This window comes from Zootermopsis nevadensis, unplaced genomic scaffold (assembly GCF_977971745.1).
Source record: "Zootermopsis nevadensis isolate Lab colony 2312 unplaced genomic scaffold, Znev_1.0 Znev_ptg000004l, whole genome shotgun sequence".
NCBI classification, from domain to species: Eukaryota; Metazoa; Arthropoda; class Insecta; order Blattodea; family Termopsidae; genus Zootermopsis; species Zootermopsis nevadensis.
In genome coordinates, this window is record NW_028259136.1 from 5284369 (window position 1) to 5307593 (window position 23225).

Consider the following 23225-nt stretch of genomic DNA (forward strand, 5'->3'; position numbering starts at 1 on the left):
TCAATCCCCGACCGGAATTCGAACCAGGTACATCCGGAATATGAGTTACACGCACGTCAACGGTCGAGAGAGAAGCCGACATGGTCCATTTTAAGATCTTTATTACCGTGTTCGCCAGATGAATTTAGTCCACATCCTGAAACCCCACTTCTCTGATACATTTTAATTTTTCTCTCCCATCTACGTCTGGTCACCGCATTTCAAACCTCACCTTTGCGCACCAAATGCCCCGCCCATCTCATCCATCTCGATTTGATCTTCCTTATAATATATTTCAGTGAAACCTACTAATGGACATTGCTGTGTGATAAATGACTCTGGGACAGAATCTGATTTTAGCTAATGACAATTGGAAATCCGCTATTTCCATGTGTGGATTCAAGTAACAATATTTGTGGCCTTGACCATGCATTGGCATGCTGGCAGAGATGTCTGCAGGTAGCTCTTGATGTTTTTTTATCTAACAGAGTACAGTGTTGACCTTGCCGTGTTAGTACGGTATTGCAGCAAGCTGTATGCATATGATGTCCCACAGATTTATCCAGCACATATAACAGTGGGGATTACAGGATTAATACTGACAAGAAAATGATAACATACAGCAGATCAGTAATACTGGCTGTGATCCAAGAAAAAAGGACCAGACACAGTGAGTGACTGCTACTTCTGGGGCGTGCATAGGTTTGGACTGATTGAAACTCATGTGGTGCATGGATGTACACGTTTCCGTGTCTTGGGTTGTCATGAATAGGTAGACATCTTGTGATCTGACATTCTTGAATCCAGAAAATTCTACCAGATGTGTAGTCATTGTTTCAGACCCAATTCTGAATCAGATGCCAGAGGGCCTGATACATAATAAATGAAGAAGCAGGACTTAGTACTGAAATACAGCTGATGGCTGCAACCATTAATAAATGAAGAAGCAGGACTTAGTACTGAAATACAGCTGATGGCTATAACCATTAATGAATGAAGAAGCAGGACTTAATACTGAAATACAGCTGATGGTTATAACCATTAATAAATGAAGAAGCAGGACTTAATACTGAAATACCGCTGATGGCTATAACCATTATTAAATGAAGAAGCAGGACTTAATACTGAAATACAGCTGATGGCTATAACCATTAATAAATGTAGAAGCAGGACTTAGTACTGAAATACAGCTGATGGCTATAACCATTATTAAATGAAGAAGCAGGACTTAATACTGAAATACAGCTGATGGCTATAACCATTAATAAATGAGTAAGCAGGACTTAATACTGAAATACAGCAATGGCTATAACCATTACCCAAGTAAAATTATAAATCACAGAAACCTCAGTTAACCAAGGATATTGGAATTTATTGGATAATGAAATTATATTAGATGTTGGTGACGGTGGCAGTTCACACAAATAAACCCAATATGATTAAGCTAACAGAAGAATTTTCACTGCTAAATATGTTCAAGTACTGGGATAGGTAGTACTTTGCATGGTTATGACTAAAAATAGATTATTAGAATTCTGCAGTAGCCTCAGTACCTACAATCCACTACACTAATACAAATGTATTAATAATAATGAAATATTCCAAAGGTTATTAACAGAATTGTAAATACATATTAGATTTATAAAAAATATCACTTCAAAATATTGACTTCAGTGCACTGTCGGTCCAAGCTGAGTTGCTCTCATGTAGCAACTGAATACCAGCAAAACTGAAAATTCCAGTAGGATGCAGTTCATGGGTTTCTCTTCTCCAGACCCAGCCAAAAGCCTCCTTCAATGGACATGTTGAATCCTTTCTGTACTATTTTGATAGGTACAGGTGTCTTGGCAACCAGTACCACGTTGAACCGAGACAGCAAGGATACTAGTGCCAGTTTTGTTTCCATAAGAGCAAAGCGGTTCCCTTGAACAAATAATTATAATTGTGTAAGACACGCTGAGATGAATCTGTGCTAGTAACAATGGAATACAGTGATAATACCAAAGCTTGTCAGTGGACACAATCCTGAGCCAGTTTTATCCACTTCCCATCCTCACATACCTTCACGTGTTGTCGGACTAGCCTTTATCTCCTTATCAGTTTCTGTTAGTGAAGATGCAGTCGTCATATTACCAACCCATAGTTTGTGTATTCATTTACGTGCCTGATAATCCATCTTCCTATTTATCTGTCTGACGCTATCAAATCTCAAGGCTAATCTCATATTTAATTTTCCATAATTTTTAAAAATATTCTAGTATATATCCATTCATGCATAAATATGTTACCGATATCTTGGATAGGATTTGATATTTTTATAAAAAAATGTGTACTAATGTCACGAGTTTTATGAGATGGCTGCAAGATGGACAGTAATGAATGATGACATTCCTACTTACCAATACAGCTTCTTGGGCCCAGTCCAAATGGGAGGTAAGTTAGCGGATTGATACCGTGCTTGTTGTCCTCACTGAATCGCTCTGGGTCAAACCGCTCAGGATCAGGGTAGTATTTGGGATCGCGGTGTAATCCGATTATTGGGATGAAGAGGGATTGACCTGGATGTATTTCCATAGGAGGATCTGATTTCAGGGTGTAGGGTTTAATACAGACTCGGTCCACAGCTGGAACTACTGGATAGAGCCTCAGCGTTTCTGTGAATACAACATAAAAAGTTAAACGAGATATACTGGTATGGTACAGTAAAATTATCTCATCCAGTTGTGAGTGCGCAGGAATAACATAATTTCGCTGTCGTCAAGCAGCGTTGTTTTCTCTCACCAGACACAACCATGTCCAGGTATTTCATGCTGTTTACTGCCTCATATGTGAATTTTCCATCATTCTTCTGTAGAGTTTCATCAATTTCTTCCTGAAGTCGAACCTGCATGTGTGCATGAACGGCCAACTGATGAGAGGCAAAGCACAGAAGGGTGGAGGCTGTGTCAAAGCCAGCTAAGAAGAACAGGAATGCTTGAGCTACGATGTCGTCGTCTTCAATGTCTGTGGGTAAGGACAAATTGTCATATTGTGCTCAGGACATTTTTGTGAATGTACCAGAAATTATCTATGGTCTCGAATAACTGTGTGAGGCTTCATTGCCTAGAATGCTTGCTTCATTGGGACTTGGTCCCCATCAGTTGTTGCTTTAGGAGTTTTGCCCCACAGGCTACTTTTCTCCTGCCTTGGCCACCAGGGCTGGTCACCTTTATGCTTTCACCATCTTGGTTGCAACATTGGTGCAAGAATTACCTAATGCCATTGTTGGAATACATTTTGGACAACAATGGCCTTTGACAACATTAGTGCAACGATGACCTACTTTCTATGGCCAGAAGAACGCCTTTGGAATGTCAGTGTACTTCAGACAGGAAACATCAGGAATCTTGTTACTTTTCTCAAAATGTTGCAGTTTGAAAATAAATTATTTTTATAATAGTAATAAACAAAAGGAACACATTTTGTCGTGTGAACAGATAATAAAATCTGGTCATTGCTTTTCTTTACTGGTATTATGTAGTTTTCATTAGGATATTAAGCAAGATAAATTAATTCTAAATGTCATTTGTGTGTATGAACAAGTCTGCTATTTTGATGTGAAAATGCATAGTTTATTTAAGTATAGGAAAATCTAGTTTTGAATGTTAATAATTTTATCCATTTGCGAGTTGTTCAGTATTAAAACATTTTGTAATCACCTGACATACATGAGTTAATGCCATTTGTTGTCCTAACCATTGACTAATTGCTTTTATCGCCATACTTTTATAGTTTGTGTCGTCATTCATTTACATTGACTTTGTTTTGAAACGGTTTTTAAAATTATTTTCATCACAGTACATTCCTCGAAATGAACCAACTGCCACGCATGCGAACATCAAACTAATTTGTGAAATATCAGTTTGGTAAAACAATCTCATTTCACTCACGTCATGAAATATTTAATTATAAATCTGATAAAAAAAATTGCCATTGCTTACTTATTTTCTTACTTCCGGGAGAGTTACTGGTATCGTCACGTAGAGTCCCTTTCTTGGCTTGCATAAGCAGCTGTAACATGTCTGGTCTCACAATTCCTTCTCGTTCTCTTGTCGCAATCGTATCAAGTACTAGTGTACTGAAGAACTTTGTAGATTTTGCGGACATCATACTTACATGCAGTTTCTGAAAAAGGATCAAATGGTTTTGCCACATTTAGTGTTAATGAACTTAACGTAAGTGAAATGTATGATACACAGAAATCTTATGTTGGCATTGCTGATATAAGTAACTGGTTAAATGTAAAAATTTTAAATGAAATAATTGCCTACAGATGATGAATATATGGGTCTGATTATAATAACAGTACAACAGCATCAAAATGTACAAATATGTAAGATTTGAGGTTTTAACAGCGGTGAGAATGAAGATTTCTGTCTTCTGGGTTGTTGCCCTGATGACGGAGGCAGTATGACCTCTGAAACATCGGTTAACATCGACCAGACTACACAGCGCAACAACCCAGAAGACAGAAATCTTCAGGTACAAATATCAATCACCTCTTGTTAATTTTTTGATTTGTTATGTTTGTTGTTTATTTTAAAACTGTAATAAACATAACCAGTTTGGTCCATTAATATATTAATTCATCACGGTCATTATTAATCACATTATTCTAAGAATTACAAATGATTGTAAGAACCCTACAGTTGTAAAAAGTTTGATTTTATGTACGATTAACTTTGTTGGATTTGAGGTTTCGACGGTGGTGCTATCTTCTGGGTTCAGAAATTTACTGACCTGTATTAGTTTGGGCATCGCCAGGTAAGCGAGCCACTTGAAGGCGCGAAGACCATGCATATAGGTGAGGTCTTGTCCCATCCTATAAAATTCGTTTGTTGGGTTCTTTAAGGAGTCAACACCAATTCCAAATGCTGCTGTAGCGATTACGTCATTAGTGTATCTGGTGTAGAAACCCTTCATTTCTAGAACCAGCACATCACCATCTGTGTGAACAGAAATACATATTTCAGTGAGATATATTTGTTGTCCTCTGTCCTTTGCTATTTCTTCTTCTTCTATGGCTCTCCGGTCCGTATTAGATCCATGACATCCTCAATTCTCCTCTTCCATTCGGTCCTCTGTAAGGTCCATCTGTCCGAGGCTTTGATCAAGGTTTTGAAACATCTTCCTTTTTACGGTGCAAGGTTGTTAGCCTTGCAACCAACCCCCAACCTGGAGGACCAGGGTACCTGTCTTAGTCTGACCTCTCCCCCTCGACCAATCTGGCTAGGGAGGTCCTACCAGTAGCTCATGGGGTCGCTGAGGTACTCAAGCCCCACGACCACGACAAGGTGCAGGTACCATTAAGTGGGGCCTTTGCTATTTACATGTTTTTTTTTACCTTGATGTTAATTTATTACAATCGCCATATGAGACCATATTTCTGTTTAGAAATTAGTCAAAGGAAAATGTATCTTACCTTTCTCTATGTTACAGCCTTTTTGTGGCGTATGTTGGTAGCACTGTTCCAAGAAGTTTACAAACTGCTCGCAACACTCGGACAACAAAACGAACATCGTTTTCATCTTGCTGGATGTGAAGGCAGGGCTCAGTGTGGACCGCATCTCTCTCCAGCGCTGACCTAACAACATATTCAGGTAAGTGACATGTTATTGTAAGTGATGCCGAGTCAAAGTAGTTTAACCCATCGGAGTCTTAATTTTGGCCTCTGCTTGTGGGTGTGTTCATAGATTTGCGCCATGATCAGAGGCTGCGTTTTCGTTGAACCTCCTGTTTTGGTGCCTGCCATTTAAATGGATACTCCATGTTACAATATTCAGAATGTGGTGATGTGTCTACTCCATGAATTGAGAAGGATTAAAGATGTGATGCCATGTGGACTCGTAGGTAGACACCAACATCTCGGATAAACCTTCTCCATCTTCTCTGAAACACTGGTGTGTACCTACGAGTACGTGCATCACGACCCAGAAGACCAGCATTTTCATCTTTATCTCGATAACTTCAAATGTTGCAATGATGAATGTACTTCAAGTGGTTTTCCTTTGATATATTGCATGGGTGCTGAAGTATGAATATGAGTTCTTTTACCTTTGAGATTGAAGAGGCCTCTTGACCACACAGGTTCCTGATCCTTTGAGAATATAGTGCGGTGGTCCATGAAGTATTCAAAGTCCTTCACAGCGATTGTTTTTATAAGTTCAGGGTCTTTCAGCATAATAATAGGTTGTTTAAATAAAAAAAATCCTCCATAGGGGTGATCTTCTAGTTCTTTGTATATCCTCATCAGAAGCTGAGGGAAATATTGCTTCATTATAAATGAAGGTCCCATGCAGCCAATAAATGGTACAGGTTTGATGAAAGGAACATTCTGCTTGGAGAAATGATTGTAGTTGCTGGTTCCTATGAAATATAGCACCGCTCCAATGACAAGGAGTAGCAGCACCCAGTCTGAGCACGACCACGACCATGACCAGTCGAAGACGGCCATCAGAATCGATCTGAGAATAAACAGACATGACAGTCATGTTAAATGAGGTTTTATAATTTATTTTATATAAGATCTGCAACTTTGTTAATTTAAAGGTCCCGGAAAACATAAGGACTGGACTTGATTGAGGCTTATCAGCTTCTGGTCCAAGTTGAAGACAGTAATTTGATAGGTGAAAACATAAAAACGTAGTGGCTCTGTTAGATCCTAGTAGGAGATCACTCAGTCCCTCCACCCCCGAAGTCCTACACTGTATCGCGTCACTTCTAAATGCGCCTTCGCGAACAAGCCAGGTTTCTAACAGCTTGCCATGGATATATTTTATCTGTGTTCATGTGTGTGTGGACGAACCACAAAAGTAGCACCTCCGACCTAACACGGCCAACACGAACGCTCCGACGCGAAACTGAATTATTTTAAAATTTAAAATGTGCGTAAAGACTCGCCCACCTTCTAGCACTCTCGTCAGTGTTGAGCCGATCACTCGGGCGGATACTCTGTGGAGGTCGAGGTGACTGAAGCGTTGCCAAACGTGCTGAAGTCAATGTCCTACGTTAGCGACAAGAAGCGAGCTGCAGAAGCAGCATGCTGTGTCATATGACATAAGGGAATCGCCTGTTGTGTCCTACGTGAGAGAAACACACGGCCTTCCTGCGCATGCCCCTTCCCTGTACTGCACAGTTAGAGCTTCCTTGCGCATGCGCCTTACTGGCCAGCGCAGCGACCTGCGTGAAAATATCAAAATATTTGATCTTGGACTTCGGCCGCTTTACTCTCCTCACCGCTTCGCTGTAACCTAGGACAGCGCCACACAAACAGCCAATTTGATATTTCCGCTTCACCCACGCAACTCGCACCGCTCGCATTTAATCCCTCACGTAGGACAGCATCTTCTGTCCGTGTTTGATTTAAATTTAAGCTTTCAGTAATTGTTAGAAAAAACTTATTGAAGGCATTAGCCACTGTTCCAGGATCCTTTACTTTTTCATTGTTTATTAGAAGAGATGGCATCTGTTCTGATATATATATTTTTCCTGTCTCCCTTTTTATTATGTTCCATGTTGTTTTTATTTTATTGCCTGATTTTGCTATAAGTCTACTGTAGTGCTGCTTTTAGCCTCTTCTATAACATTATTCAGAATTTTACAATACATAACATAAAATGCTCTTGCATTTGGGTCTTTACTGTTCCTACTGTAGATAAACAGACTCCTTTTATTCTTGCAAGATACTTTTATTCCTTGCGAAACCAGTCATTCTTTATTTTGCCTATACTTTCATATGTAATAGGAAAACTAGGTTCAAAAATATTTATAAAAGTACACAAAAATGAGTTAAACTTTTTGTTGGTATCATTGACTTCATAAACAGATTCCCATGTTTCATTCTTCAGAAGAAGCTGAAACTGCATGATTGTTTCATTATTTACTTTTCTTTTCTTCTGCTTCAAAGGTATTAAGTTAGTATCTGCAGCAATATTATTAATCATAAGGTACTTGGCATTATGGTCTGATAGTCCATTTATTATGGGAGAAGTAGAGGTTGAGCTAAATCTTATACTATCCACAAAAATGTTATCAATTGCTGTACTTGAGTCATTTTGAAATCTTGTTGCAAAATTTACAGTATGTATCAAATTATATGTTGCTAGTAGTGAGTTTAAATGTTTTTCCTGGCAGTTTTCATTTAGATAGTCTACATTCATGTCGCCACAGATTAAAAATTCAGTTTTTGGATTATACAGGTACTTTAGAGTAGCATCTAGTCCCCTTAGAAATTGTTGAAAATTACCCGATGGAGCTATGTACAGGCTTAATATAACTAAGTTAGCTGTTTTTGTCTCTAGCTGTATTACACAAATTTCTAAATCCTGTTCTTTACAGTGTTGTGAAATATCAATTTTGTTGAAACATTGATCTTTCTTAACAAAAATACACACTCCTCCCCTTTTCAGGTTTTGTCATCTTGTGATCTGACATTCTTGAATCCAGAAAATTCTGCCAGATGTGTAGTCGTTGTTTAAGACCCAATTCTGAATCAGAGGCCAGAGGGCCTGATACATAATAAATGAAGAAGCGGGACTTAGTACTGAAATACAGTTGATGGCTATAACCATTATCCAAGTAATATTATAAATCACAGAAACATCAGTTATCGAAGGGTATTGGAATTTATTGGATAATGGAATTACATTAGATGTTGGTGATGGTGGCAGTTCACACAAATAAACCCAATATGATTAAGCTAACAGAAGAATTTTCACTGCTAAATGTGTTCGTAGTACTCTGCATGGTTATGACTAAAAATAGATAAAATAGAATTCTGCAGCAGCCTCAGTACCTACAATCCACTAAACTAATGCAAATGTATTAATAATAATGAAATATTCTAAAGGTTATAAACAGAATTGTAAGAATTGAATGTGGCAGCCTGATACAACAGTGCCTGCCCCTTAATACAATGATTAATCTCTCCACGCCCTTTATTCACCTTTACTTCAATACAAATTAATGAAAAATACATATTAGATTTATAAAAATATCACTTCAAAATATTGACTTCAGTGCACTGTCGGTCCAAGCTGAGTTGCTCTCATGTAGCAACTGAATACCAGCAAAACTGAAAATTCCAGTAGGATGCAGTTCATGGGTTTCTCTTCTCCAGACCCAGCCAAAAGCCTCCTTCAATGGACATGTTGAATCCTTTCTGTACTATTTTGATAGGTACAGGTGTCTTGGCAACCAGTACCACGTTGAACCGAGACAGCAAGGATACTAGTGCCAGTTTTGTTTCCATAAGAGCAAAGCGGTTCCCTTGAACAAATAATTATAATTGTGTAAGACACGCTGAGATGAATCTGTGCTAGTAACAATGGAATACAGTGATAATACCAAAGCTTGTCAGTGGACACAATCCTGAGCCAGTTTTATCCACTTCCCATCCTCACATACCTTCACGTGTTGTCCGACTAGCCTTTATCTCCTTATCAGTTTCTGTTAGTGAAGATGCAGTCGCCATATTACCAACCCACAGTTTGTGTATTCATTCACTTGCCTGATAATCCATCTTCGTATTTATCTGTCTGACACTATCAAATCTCAAGGCTAATCTCATATGTTTCATTTTCCATAATTTTTAAAAATGTTTTAGTATATATCCATTCATGCATAACTTGTGTTGGGCAAGGCCATGGTCCAGGCATCACGGAGTTTTCCTCCGGGGTTTCCCCGGTATCTCTGTGGCATCCCAACAATTACTCCACTTTCATCATCATCTCACAAAAAGGGGGTCACAGCAGGAGCGTTAAATGTCGCGGTCCCGATTGAACCCATGTACTGATGGGTCGTGAATCCTGCTAACCACCAATGAATGGTGTGTACTGGATACGAAAAGAAAAAATTCATGCATGAATATGTTCCCGGTATCTTGGATAGGATTTGATAAGCGATATTTTTATAAAAAATGTGTACCAATGTCACAAGTTTTATGAGATGGCTGCAAGATGGACAGTAATGATGATGACATTTCTACTTACCAATACAACTTCTTGGGCCCAGTCCAAATGGCAGGTAAGTTAGCGGATTGATACCGTGCTTGTTGTCCTCACTGAATCGCTCTGGGTCAAACCGCTCAGGATCAGGGTAGTATTTGGAATCGCGGTGTAATCCGATTACTGGGATGAAGAGGGCTTGTCCTGGATGCATTTCCATAGGAGGATCTGATTTCAACGTGTAGGGTTTAATACAGACTCTGTCCAGAGCTGCACCCGGTGGATAGAGCCTCAGCGTTTCTGTGAATACAACATAAAAAGTTAAACGAGATATTCTGGTATGGTACAGTAAAATTATCTCATCCAGTTGTGAGTGCGCAGGAATAACATAATTTCGCTGTCGCCAAGCAGCGCTGTTTTCTCTCACCAGACACAACCATGTCCAGGTATTTCATGCTGTTTACTGCCTCATATGTGAATTTTCCATCATTCTTCTGTAGAGTTTCATCAATTTCTTCCTGAAGTCGAACCTGCATGTGTGCATGAACGGCCAACTGATGAGAGGCAAAGCACAGAAGGGTGGAGGCTGTGTCAAAGCCAGCCAAGAAGAAGAGGATGGCTTGAGCTACGATGTCGTCGTCTTCAATCTCTGTGGGTAAGGACAAATTGTCATATTGTGCTCAGGACATTTTTGTGAATGTACCAGAAATTATCTATGGTCTGGAATAACTGTGTAGGGCTTCATTGGGACTTGGTCCCCATCAGTTGTTGCTTTAGGAGCTTTGCCCCACAGGCTACCTTTCTCCTGCCTTGGCCACCAGGGCTGGTCACCTTTATGCTTTCACCATCTTGGTTGCAACATTGGTGCAAGAATTACCTAATGCCATTTGTTCTAACCATTGACTAATTGCTTTTATTGCCATACTTCTATAGTTAGTGTCGTCATTGACTTTCTCTTCAAACGGTTTTTAAAATTATTTTCATCACAGTCCATTCCTCGAAATGAACCGACTGCCACGAATGCGAACATCAAACTAATTTCTGAAATATCAGTTCGGTAAAACAATCTCATTTCACTCACGTCATGAAATATTTAATTATAAATCTGATAAAAAAAATTGCCATTGCTTACTTATTTTCTTACTTCCAGGAGAGTTACTGGTATCGTCATGTAGAGTGCCTTTCTTGGCTTGCATAAGCAGCTGTAACATGTCTGGTCTCACAATTCCTTCTCGTTCTCTTGTCGCAATCGTGTCAAGTACTAGTGTACTGAAGAACTTTGTAGTTTTTGTGGACATCACACTAACACGCAGTTTCTGAACAAGGATCAAATGGTTTTGCAACATTTAGTGTTAATGAACTTAACGTAAGTGAAATGTATGATACACAGAAATCATATGTTGGCATTGCTGATATGAGTAACTGGTTAAATATAAAAATTTTAAATGAAATAAGTGCCTACAGATGATGAATATATGGGTCTGATTATAATAACAGTACATCAGCATCAAAATGTACAAATATGTAAGATTTGAGGTTTTAACAGCGGTGAGTATGAAGATTTCTGTCTTCTGGGTTGTTGCCCTGATGACGGAGGCAGTATGACCTCTGAAACTTTGGTTATCATCGACCAGACTACACAGCGCAAGAACCCAAAAGACAGAAATCTTCATACTCATCGCCCTGATGACGGAGGTAGTATGACCTCTGAAACGTTGGTTAACATCGACCAGACTACACAGCACAAGAACCCAGAAGACAGAAATCTTCATACTCATCGCCCTGATGATGGAGGCAGTATGACCTCTGAAACGTTGGTAAACATCGACCAGACTACACAGCGCAAGAACCCAAAAGATAGAAATCTTCATACTCATCGTCCTGATGACGGAGGCAGTATGACCTCTGGAACGTTGGTTAACATCGACCAGACTACACAGCGCAACATCCCAGAAGACAGAAATCTTCATGTACAAATATCAATCACCTCTTGTTAATTTTTTGATTTGTTATGTTTGTTGTTTATTTTAAAACTGTAATAAACATAACCAGTTTGGTCCATTAATATATTAATTTATCATATTATTCTAAGAATTGCGAAAGATTGTAAGAACCATACAGTTGCAAAAAGTATGTTTTTATGTACGATTAACTTTATAGGATTTGAGGTTTTGACGGTGGTGCTATCTTCTGGGTTCAGAAATTTACTGACCTGCATTAGTTTGGTCATCGCCACGTAAGCAAGCCACTTGAAGACGCGAAGACCACCCATATAGGTGAGGTCTTGTCCCATCCTATAAAATTCGTTTGTTGGGTTCTTTAAGGAGTCAACACCAATTCCAAATGCTGCTGTAGCGATTACGTCATTAGTGTATCTGGTGTAGAAATCCTTCATTTCTAGAACCAGCACATCACCATCTGTTTGAACAGAAATACATACTTCAGTGAGATATATTTGTTGCCTCTGTCCTTTGCTATTTCTTTTTCTTCTATGGCTGTCTGGTCCGTATTCGGTCCATGGCGTCTTCAATTCTCCTCTTCCATTCGATCCTCCGTTATGTCCGTCTGTCCGAGGCTTTGATCGAGGTTTCGAAACATCTTCCTTTTTACGGTGCAAGGTTGTTAGCGTTGCTACCAACCCCCAACCTGGAGGACCATTGTACCTGCCTTAGTCTGACCTCTCCCCCTCGACCAATCTGGCTAGGGAGGTCCTACCAGTAGCTCTTGGGGTCGCTGAGGTACTCAAGCCCCACAACCACGACAAGGTGCAGGTACCATTAAGTGGGGCCTTTGCTATTTACATGTTAATTTATTACAATCGCCATATGAGACCATATTTCTGTATAGAAATTAGTCAAAGGAAAATGTATCTTACCTTTCTCTATGTTACAGCCTTTTTGTGGCGTATGTTGGTAGCACTGTTCCAAGAAGTTTACAAACTGCTCGCAACACTCGGACAACAAAACGAACATCGTTTTCATCTTGCTGGATGTGAAGGCAGGGCTCAGTGTGGACCGCATCTCTCTCCAGCGCTGACCTAACAACATATTCAGGTAAGTGACATGTTATTGTAAGTGATGCCGAGTCAAAGTAGTTTAACCCATCGGAATCTTAATTTTGGCCTCTGCTTGTGGGTGTGTTCATAGATTTGCGCCATGATCAGAGGCTGCGTTTTCGTTGAACCTCCTGTTTTGGTGCCTGCCATTTAAATGGATACTCCATGTTACAATATTCAGAATGTGGTGATGTGTCTACTCCATGAATTGAGAAGGATTAAAGATGTGATGCCATGTGGACTCGTAAGTGGACACCAACATCTCGGATAAACTTTCTCCATCTTCTCTGAAACATTGGTGTGTACCTACGAGTCCGCACAGCATCACGACCCAGAAGTCCAGCATTGTCACCTTTATGACGAGAACTTCAGATGTCTCGATGATGAATGTACTTCAAGTGGTTTTCCTTTGATATATTACCTTTGAGACTGAAGAGTCCTCTTGACCACACAGGCTCCCCATCCTTTGAGAATATAGCGCGGTGGTCCATGAAGTATTCAAAGTCCTTCACAGCGATTGTTTTTATAAGTTCAGGGTCTTTCAGCATAATAATAGGTTGTTTAAATAAAAAAAAACCTCCATAGGGGTGATCTTCTAGGTCTTTGTATATCCTCATCATAAGCTGAGGGAAATATTGCTTCCTTAGAAATGAAGGTCCCATGCAGCCAATAAATGGTACAGGTTTGATGAAAGGAACATTCTGCTTGGAGAAATGATTGTAGTTGCTGGTTCCTATGAAATATAGTATCACTCCAATGACAAGGAGCAGCAGCACCCAGTCTGAGCACGACCATGACCAGTCCAGCACAGCCATCAGAATCGATCTGAGAATAAGCAAAGACATGACAGTCATGTTAAATGAGGTTTTATAATTTATTTTATATAAGTAGCACAGTCAAGATCTGCTACTTTGTACAAATAGGCTACAGAATTAAAACTGCGATACAATTCTGCAGCATAGGCGATCACGTGAGGAACTGAAATGTGTTAGCAGCTGAAGTTTGGCTAACACGTTAACTTGGAAGATCACTCAGTCCCTCCACCCCGAAGTCCTACACTGTATCGTGTCTGTTCTGAAAGCGTCTGCGCGAACAAGCCAAGGTTAAGCGAAGACTAGGTGGCTAACAGCCTGCCGTAGGTATATTTTATCTGTGTTCAAGTGTGTGGACGAACCACTAAAGTAGCTCCTACCCCACTTGCCACCAGAAACAATGCTCGACGCGAAACTGAATTATTTTAAAATTGAAAATGTGCAAATGTAGTTCGAGTGCGTAAAGAGTCACCCACCTTCTAGCACTCTACTGCGTGTTCCACTGCTCGCTCGTCAGTGTCGAGAAGATCACTTGGGTTGCCTCCGGCGGCTACTTTGTCGAGGTCGCGGTGACTGAAGCGTTGCCAAACATTATCTAATCTCAGGTGTCGACGATTCAGCAAGTTACGTGGCCAGAGCTGAACCAAAGGGCGGGCCTTAGATCGGCACACCTAACCTAACCATCACGAAAGGCTTTCATCCAGTTTTAAACTCTTCGCCGTATTCGGTCAAATTTAGTGAGGGAAGAATATTAAAAGTGCCATATTTTTAAGCGTTTTGAGTGTTTTAATATAAACATTTACCGTCTGATATAGCTGATGGGCATGTAAACATTTTTGGGACACTAGAATTCAGTTGAGAATAAAAAAAAGCTCGTAAATGGAAATTCGTTGTATTGTATTTCCTCTGATGTTGCGTTGGAAGAGTGCGATGGTGGACTCGACCAAGTCATGTGGAGGCCATACGTGATCGTTGCGAAATAATAACGTGACTCGCATCCGGCTGACGACATAGTCCAGGAGTTAACAACACCGTTTAATTCTATTCAAGCGCGTTACAGAATACGGCTTAGCTTTACAGCCATTGCTTCGTATTCTGCAGGTCCCCACTTCAAACCTCGACCTCTGACCGTCACTCTCAACATCGCAACCCACTCGATCCAAAGCTCGTCTACGTATCTTTTTAAGAATCCAGCCCTTACCGCATAGAAAACACAACTCTTTATGATTGCGAAGATTAACTTGTTAACGCTGTTTAAGTAAGTAATTCCTGGAACTGATAACATGAATATTCATCAGACTGTGCAGAACAGTAATATTTTAACTGACAAAGTGTTAGTACGTACATAAAACTGTCACCACCAAACTGTAATATTCTCTCTGACATATGTTTATTTTCTCTTCAAAATATGACTCCCTCGGTCACAGGTCATCTTATGAGTTGTGTTACATTTATAATAGTCTCTGTACTATAATTACATCAACAGGAGCTCAGAATGGTTGTCACATTTATGCGAGGGATTACGACGACATAAGGAAGAAAGCATTTTTGTTTGTTAAGGCTGTAGACGAGGAATGTGCAAACTACGGTCCGCAAGAGTTTTTTCGTGTGTATGAGATGTCGCGTTAATTTAACCATTTAAAACCCAGTGGTAACTATATGTACCACCTGCTTTAACAGTTAATGACTGCATTTTGTATCGTGTTTCTTGTATGATTCTCATTGTAAGCAGGGATTTGTTTTCTTTAAGGTGCGGACTGAATTTTTAAATATTATTTAGACGTTCTTTGGCTACAAAGGTTTAAGTAAGAGGAATCCAATGCTATACTCTTTAATTATCTTACCATTCGATAAAAAAATTGATCTAATGACAGCGACATTAAACAAATAAGAAATAAATATAGTGACGTTTCGGGAGTTGTTTCTGTGACATTTGTTGTTACCATTTTAATTTTAATTTTGGTGGCAGAATTTTTGTAGTACTATGCTAGTACGCTAATCACAAACGTAGTTAAAATGACCCCGGGTTCAATACGAAGTGTCAGGAACGTCAAATCTTAAAACAATTACAAATCAGTAAAATTACAATCAGAAGACAAGAGGAGAAACATGTCTTCAACACCCAACAATTTAAAACATCTCAGACATTGGACAGTAGCGAACATAATATTTGTTTCTAGACCGATGTGCCTTGCGGGCCGCCAGTTGTAAATCGTTGTCAGGAGGACCCTCTGTCCTATCCTGCTAAGCATTTACAAATAACTTCCTCCAACGTTTATAAATCCATCCCTCGGAATGTTTTAAAAATGGGTTGATTTGTATCCGAGGCTGATAAAGAGGAACACAACTGAGATACAAAAATTACGTAACTCACGAGTAAAATGGATTTAATTCCGGACGTATGAACTTCGATCTCCTCGCGAAGGTGTCATCTGAGGTTTGTAGCGCGAAGAACGCTTCGTCAACTGGGAAGGAGACGATCGAGGTGTGTGAGAAGGGTTTTCTGTCCACTTAGTCTTCTTCAGCATTAAAATTATTTACGGGAAGGACTCGCAAAGATTATTATTATATACATAAGATTCTTTTTAATTTTATCTGTATTCATTTGTGTTTTATTTTCTCCACGTCACGTCATCGTCGACAATTTCCAACGCCATTTAATATATTATGCTGAAATTTGGCGTGGCAGTGTTTTTTGGAAAACATCCAAGAATTTTTAAGTCATATTTTTTTATATAAATTAAATGGCGAACATGGCTACCGCGCGAACTATACATTTGACGTTTAGTTTGTTAGTGATAACTAATGAATCATTGCAGTTAAGGACGTGAACTTCGTTTAGATACAGATGTTAATATATCTACACATCTTATATGAGAATTACGAGTATTAAGTTACTTCGATAGAGGAAAATTTTAATTTAAAATTATGCAGAAAGTTGGATAACTGAATTATATAATTAATTATTCTTCCGCTACAAGAAATAGTCCGGCCAAGACTCGAACTTGATGTCTGCTGCGTACAGTTCTAGACTGTGGCCACAGCATCATTCTGATCATTCTATCTTGCTTTATCTTCTTTTTCAAGTGTCGTAAAAAGATTGTATCTGGAGTGGAAAGTGTGAACCCACTACTTAACTGTTTCGTTCTTGCTATCTTGGGTCACAAATGTTTGCTGATGGCTTTGTGCTGGCGAACTCGCGGACCAAACTGACACACACAGAACTTAATGTTACGAGCGAAGAGTCTGGAAATACAGAGGTGAAGAATGTCGAAGGATATGTAAGTAAAATCAATTTAACGCTTGTATGACCAGGGGAAAAGTGATGCTAAACGCGGTACTTGAATACTCTTAAAAATCACGTAGTATCACCGGACACTCAGATATAATTACATTGCTTAGCGCAATACTGTTTGATTTTGTATACTCGATACCATTAAATCTGTTGTCCGTAAAGTTAAGTAAGATAATGATTCAGCTAGTCAAATTTTCCGTATTTTATGAAAACCGAAGGTTCATTACAGATGATAATGTTGCGTCATATTGTGTTGAATATATACTTGCTCAATTTTATCAGTCTAATCACAATAAAATATTATTATTAAATGTTAAAATATTAAAATATTATTACAATTAACATTTAAATATTTAAAATATATTAAAATGATGCTCTCATCGAAATGTTCGATTTACATTAGAGCATCACCTTTTACACTACATTTTTCAGTTCTAAATGAACCATCTTCAGGTGTATAATCCATATAAATTCAAATGTAATATCCTAAGTGCAATCCTTCGTCAGATTACAGTGTAATCAAAAGTCCGAAACCGGTTCCTGAGTCGGATTAATCCAGTTCCCGCTCTCCCACCTTTTTTAATATCGATTTTAATATTATTCTCCCATCTTCATCTAGGTTTACCGAGTGATCTCATACCTTTAGGCTGTACACCATAGATTTTATTAGCATCTCATCGCCTTCATGCGTGCTACATGTCTGACCATTCGTATCCAGTGATATTTCACATTCTTAAAGTCATCAAATACGCTGAAGTCCTGCACACTTCGAAAAATGTTAGTCGGATGAAATAGTTATGACAAAACCTACCATTGAGGAACCATTTCTTACTTCTCTCTGCACGAACCAAGATCAGTATACTCGCAGGTCCAGGCAATGAGATGGAGAAACCTTTATTCGTAATTACTGACCTCGATAAGATAAATAAACCCTGATGATATTATAATCCTGCGAAACACACGTCACCGCTGGCTTTCAAAACTGACGTCATTTAACAATTTTGTTCTGGTTAGTGGGGGGGGGGGGGAACGATCAGTTACAGCAATTTTGGATGCAACTCATAAACGAATCTCAATGAAGTAATGCTACAAGATGGCATGTCATTTGTCTACGAGGCAATCATTCACATGTTCATGTTCTGAATTTCGATGGTCTTGAGTCCACAAACGCGTTCTTAACACAGCTGTAGGCTTTGTGGTCTCTCGGAACTCGTCTCTTATAACTAATTTAGTTTTGTTAATCTTAACTTGTTGTTCATTATCAGAGTGTAATTAGTAAATAATGCAAAACAGGTTCGTTACCTAAGCATTGCTGCCAACTTTCACTATTGAAACAGGAATTTCGTTTGTTTGTTATCGTTTCGTATTGAGGACACTTTTTGTTGTTAGTGAAGTTTCTTGAATTTTGTGACTATTTAACGCATTAACTTAAGATGGAGTAATTGTATTGGTGTAATTCTGCATATATCATAGGAATATTTAACAAAAAAAAACTTTGTCCAGAATTTTAAGGTTAGGTTAGGTGAATGAACATAATTCAAAATAGAATATTCTCGTCAATGAAGTGTCGGAACCAGTGTAATCAGCTGTTGACCTGAGGATCATAATTTAAATGTAAGCAGAACTGCACGATATTATAAAGTGAGCTTTGATTTTTTTTGGGTGCCATTTTCAGGGTCTCAGAGTCAATAATTTAGAACGTGAGTGTACAGCTGATACACCTGTAGCTAGAAATTTTTCGTTTGCTATATTAATTTAGTAGGATTAAAAGTGACATGAAGTTTCAACAAATTATCACTGACATGTTTGAACTTTGGGTCGTAGGAAAAATATCTTCGTCGAAATTCTTCGCTGATGAACCAGGGTGACGTGATGGTAATCTACCGAACGTCGTAGTCCTGTAATTAGCTCTCTGTCTTCGTTTTCGGGAGGTTCCAGGTTCAAATCTCGCCGCGGAGACCGGCTATCATGATATAGATATGTTGTGGTATTTCCATTGTCCGTCCGCACGTTTTTTGAAGTAGGTTTCAACAAGCATTTGACTTGGAGAGATTGATTAAGTTGGCCGATCTCTTCACATGTACACCGCAAATACATTATACAAAGTTGTATCAGTTACTGAAATATTTTATCTAATCTCAATAATGTAATCGATCCCGGTGATTTTTAATTTGTTGAAAAAAATATATACTTCTGGTAGGAAAACCTGAAGGGACGACCAATTAGAAGACCAGGCATATAGGATAATATTAAAATGTATCTTACGACTCAAGAAGGACTTGGCTGCTTAGAATTAGTTATTTAGGAACTCTTTTAAAATTCTTATTATTATTAATAATTTGTTGTAAAGTAGAGAAAGTATCTTATAGTAGGCCACAGAAGAATCTTTCACAGCCCTTATTTCCTTACCATTTATAATTATCTTTCAGTTTCACTCGACTCCAACTGAAATGATACCATAACCTAACCTGACACTTAATCATCTGAAAATGTGTTGAACTTTATATTTCTAATTTTTGTTCTGCGAAGGGAGAATACAGAGATGGTTCAGTATATCGGAGTATCTGTAACTGAGGACAACCCACTGGTTCAAGCTAAACACCAGCATCACCGTGCCGTGCTGAAGAATGGTGTGTGCAACCTGTACCCAAGCCACGTCGCTCAACACAAATGGCGGTTCATTCAGGATTCTGTGACGACCCTTGTAGACATGCGATGGCGCTATGCCCTGTTCATCTGCACGTTTACCTTCTTCTTCAGTTGGACAGCCTTTGCTGTTCTGTGGTGGCTTATCGCTTATGCACACGGAGACTTTGAGGAAAGACACCAGGCAAGTGTTTACACTTCAGGTGGAGTGATTAAAGAACGAGGGTGGCAGAATCATTACTTTTGGCTTTTTGAAAATAAGTTTGAGGCCACAAATCCCAATGTCGTATGCCCAAACTGTGTAATCATATTAACATTCGATGGTGTACAAGACCTCATGGTGTCACTACCCATAAAACCACTGTTGACATCATCAAGACTTAATAAATATACAAATTTCCAATTGGTTATAAACACAATTTAAATAAATTTTATATCATATGTATTACTTTTCAAAATGCACCATATTCAATGATAAGTATATTAAGGCTTGGTGTTTTTCTTTGAAAAAAGAAGGCCTGACATATGAAAGGAAGGGGAAATATTTTATTAAGTTTTTTTTTTTGTACAAAATTTATGAGCCTTTAAATTTTCCCAATTATAATACTTCTTTATGTTAAATACAAGACTTTCATTTTGTTTGTATTTTACCAAATTTAAATGTGATTTAAGAAAAGAAAACATCAGAAAGTGTTAGAGTCGGCGCAGTAGTTTTTGGCCGGTGGACAAGCTAGCGGAGCTGGCGGACAGGCCTACTCTGTGTACCTGAGGTGGCACGGTCAGTGCATTTCTTTTGTTTGGGCGTTCAGTCCGATGAGCTCCTCGGTGCAGTCAGCATTATACCATCGCACAAGCGACTCGCTCCTAGCCTTCCCCTTGAGAATTCCACCGACCAAAAACCACTGCGCCGACTATACACTGGTACGGAGCACCTCATTAAGTTGTTATAAGACTAGCAACAGGTTAATTAAAATTGCTTTGCTCAGATACAATTTTTGGTAAACTTACCTGCAAGGTTATGATCTGGAGCATACGAGTTGTGCCAGGTGACTTGGCTGGTAGTCCGAGATCGCTTAACCTGCAGAGTAAATAGAAGATTCCATTGCTTTCAGTCGTTGGCTCTAATGTCATTAATGTTTTGTTCAGAACTCCAGTGACTGGACACCGTGTGTCACTCAGCTTTACAACTTCACGTCATGCTTCTTGTTCAGCATGGAAAACCAGCACACCACTGGGTTTGGGGCTCGTATGCCAACAGAAGAATGCCCCGAGGCTATTTTCTTAATGTGCATGCAAGGGATAGTAGGAGTGATATTGCAAAGCATCATGGTGAGTGCAATGGCTCAGATGATGAAAAATGTAAGGAATTAGAAATTGGAGGTCGTAGAATAAGGCGGTGTCAGTTGGAGGAGTGGAGGGACTCAGTGACCTGAGCCGAGATATTAGCCAAACCTCGACTGTTAATGCGTTACTTGTTTGCATGGTGGATTTTGACATATCGCATTTTCCATGATTTCGATTGCTTAACTTTCTTTGTATATACTTTCCATGTCGTAACTTTTGATTGTGCATCATAGAAGATAATTGCCAAAATATTTATAACTGCCTCAAAATTTGGCTAACACTTTTGAAAGTGTCTTGCTCTGCTAATGCCTATTACTAAGAATACTCCAGAATGGAGTAAGATAATTACAGTCTTGTGAATAATTTCCTTATTTAAGTTATTTACAGTAATAAAGTTACTCTGGAACACTTTGCATTTTGTCTCTGTTACCGCCAGTGGAATAATATTGTATGTATGTACGTATGTGTGTGTGTGTCAAACAGGTTGGACTAGTTTTCTTGAAAATGGTGAGGCCGAAACAGAGGACTCGCACCCTAGAATTCAGTAATAACGCCGTTATATGTCGTCGTAACGGCAAGCTGTGTTTAATGTTTCGAGTTGGCGACCTCCGCCGTTCACACATCATCGAGGCAAAGATTAGAGTGCTGCTTGTTCAGACCTGGACTACTCCGGAGGGCGAGGTCGTATCGCCTTCCCGCACGGAACTCAGGGTATGTACTGCTTTCTTGGTTTAAATTGCCACTGGACAAAATTTTGAGTCGATTTCATTCACTTCCCATACTTACAACCTATTTTCCAAAAGGCTTCCCCATCAGAATTTCTGTAGATTTGTCTTGTTTTGGCCATCAAAACTGGATGGTGAACTCATCATAACCTTCTCTATTTTGCTGTCGTAACAAGACAGAGTGGATTGTAAGACATACATTTTTATGTTATGAAATGTTAAAAATTTCGTATTTAATTCATATTGCATAGGTCCAGATGTTTTCCTGAGTACTTTATATTGGAGCACTTGCAATTTCTGTTCTTTCCTCGTAATAAGATACCAAAGTTCGCAGTCATTAAAAACAACAGGAAGAATTGTTTCATTGGTTTATATAGTAATATCAGTGTTTATAAACCATGGTGCATCATACAATTTTTTGACATGTGTGCGGTGTGTCCATCATAAATAAGATTGAATATGAAATGCAATTTTTATGATCAAATATTGATAGTGAAAAGTCGCTGGTGGGTGTGTGTGTTCTGCTTTAGAAATCCAGTAAAATAATCAAAAATTGTGTCTCTAATAGAGCACTAAGATCTGTTTTCTTTTTGTAAATTTAGGTGGAGGACACGTCTGATGTGAAGTCCAATTTCTTCTGTCTCCTCTGGCCTGAAACTGTCGTGCACTGCATTGACAAATCCAGCCTACTTTACGAATTGTCTGCCAATGATCTTCGAGAGGCAAATTTTGAGATTGTCGTTATAATGGAGGGCACAATTGAATCAACCGATCAGAGGGTCCAGGCAAGAACGTCATATCTACCAGCAGAAATTTTGTGGGGTCATAGGTTTGAACCAGTAGTAAGCTATGATAAAAGCCAAGGCCGTTACGATGTGGATTATAACCGGTTTCACTGTACCGAGCCCGTAGAGACGCCTCGAGTAAGCGCACGAGAACAGTATAACAACTCAAAAGTACCTATTACATGCAACGAAGTTGCTTGTTAGTGTTAAATTAAAACATTACCATTGATTATTGTTATTAGACATTGCAGTGGCTATTGGTTCTGTGTATACTCGAGTGTAAACGGAATTAAAACCTGCAAATACGATATTGCATTTTATTATATTGTATTCGGATCACAAAATGGAAATCAGAAACAACAAAAAAAAACTTTGATTTTCACAGCAGTGAGGATGACAATGTTCTTCTGGGTTTTGGCACTCGTTCTTTCCATTTTCAGGGCTGAAGTGGCAATGCCAGGAAGTGGAGGGATTTTTGTAGCATTGGAGGAGGAAGGCTGAGGGATCGGCTACTATATAAGTCCCTCCACTTCCCAGGACCACTACTTCAGCCTTTAAGATGGAGATGGTATGTTTCTCCAAAATTTTTGCATCTATTGTT

The 23225-nt window shown here is 39.0% G+C and overlaps 3 protein-coding genes across 7 annotated transcripts; 1 reads left to right on the top strand and 2 right to left on the bottom strand.

The window, feature by feature from the left end:
- Window positions 1-1330: 1330 nt before the first annotated feature.
- LOC110829153 (cytochrome P450 9e2-like) lies at window positions 1331-7089 on the bottom strand. The gene is made up of 8 exons (XM_087342936.1): window positions 6923-7089; window positions 6073-6482; window positions 5441-5602; window positions 4759-4964; window positions 3960-4143; window positions 2761-2982; window positions 2379-2633; window positions 1331-1902 (listed from the first exon to the last, which is right to left on the bottom strand). Exons 2-8 carry the CDS (start codon window positions 6470-6472, stop codon window positions 1733-1735), a joined length of 1599 nt encoding a protein of 532 aa, XP_087199062.1. The 5' UTR covers window positions 6473-6482; window positions 6923-7089; the 3' UTR covers window positions 1331-1732.
- Window positions 7090-8936: 1847 nt separating this feature from the next.
- LOC110829156 (cytochrome P450 9e2-like) lies at window positions 8937-13832 on the bottom strand. Its single transcript, XM_087342950.1, has 7 exons — window positions 13439-13832; window positions 12838-12999; window positions 12175-12380; window positions 11095-11278; window positions 10390-10611; window positions 10008-10262; window positions 8937-9285 (listed from the first exon to the last, which is right to left on the bottom strand). Exons 1-7 carry the CDS (start codon window positions 13830-13832, stop codon window positions 9116-9118), a joined length of 1593 nt encoding a protein of 530 aa, XP_087199076.1. The 3' UTR covers window positions 8937-9115.
- Window positions 12875-22932, top strand: LOC110829155 (ATP-sensitive inward rectifier potassium channel 8). 5 transcript variants are annotated; one of them, XM_022062602.2, is made up of 5 exons: window positions 12875-13015; window positions 19654-19954; window positions 20917-21099; window positions 21598-21825; window positions 22442-22932. In XM_022062602.2, exons 2-5 carry the CDS (start codon window positions 19667-19669, stop codon window positions 22826-22828), a joined length of 1086 nt encoding a protein of 361 aa, XP_021918294.2. In that variant the 5' UTR covers window positions 12875-13015; window positions 19654-19666; the 3' UTR covers window positions 22829-22932. The 5 variants fall into 5 exon arrangements, with proteins under 5 accessions (XP_021918294.2, XP_087199089.1, XP_021918292.2 ...); XM_087342963.1 differs by lacking the exon at window positions 12875-13015 and adding an exon at window positions 14959-17110; XM_022062600.2 differs by lacking the exon at window positions 12875-13015 and adding an exon at window positions 17476-18417.
- The last annotated feature ends 293 nt before the right edge of the window (window positions 22933-23225 follow it).

Bases quoted from the DNA above. Each gene is read 5' to 3' on its own strand.
- LOC110829153 (XM_087342936.1), bottom strand. From the start codon at position 6,472: ATGGCCGTCTTCGACTGGTCATGGTCGTGGTCGTGCTCAGACTGGGTG. The intron at 2,983-3,959 runs GTAAGCAATGGC...CCTTACCCACAG, and splicing joins TCCCGGAAGTAAGAAAATAA to ACATTGAAGACGACGACATC. The intron at 2,634-2,760 runs GTGAGAGAAAAC...TTGTATTCACAG, and splicing joins CCTGGACATGGTTGTGTCTG to AAACGCTGAGGCTCTATCCA.
- LOC110829156 (XM_087342950.1), bottom strand. From the start codon at position 13,832: ATGGCTGTGCTGGACTGGTCATGGTCGTGCTCAGACTGGGTGCTGCTG. The intron at 12,381-12,837 runs GTAAGATACATT...CTGTTCAAACAG, and splicing joins AGGCTGTAACATAGAGAAAG to ATGGTGATGTGCTGGTTCTA. The intron at 10,263-10,389 runs GTGAGAGAAAAC...TTGTATTCACAG, and splicing joins CCTGGACATGGTTGTGTCTG to AAACGCTGAGGCTCTATCCA.
- LOC110829155 (XM_022062597.2), top strand. From the start codon at position 19,104: ATGTTGTGGTATTTCCATTGTCCGTCCGCACGTTTTTTGAA. The intron at 19,145-19,653 runs GTAGGTTTCAAC...TGTTCTGCGAAG, and splicing joins CCGTCCGCACGTTTTTTGAA to GGAGAATACAGAGATGGTTC. The intron at 21,826-22,441 runs GTATGTACTGCT...TTGTAAATTTAG, and splicing joins CTTCCCGCACGGAACTCAGG to GTGGAGGACACGTCTGATGT.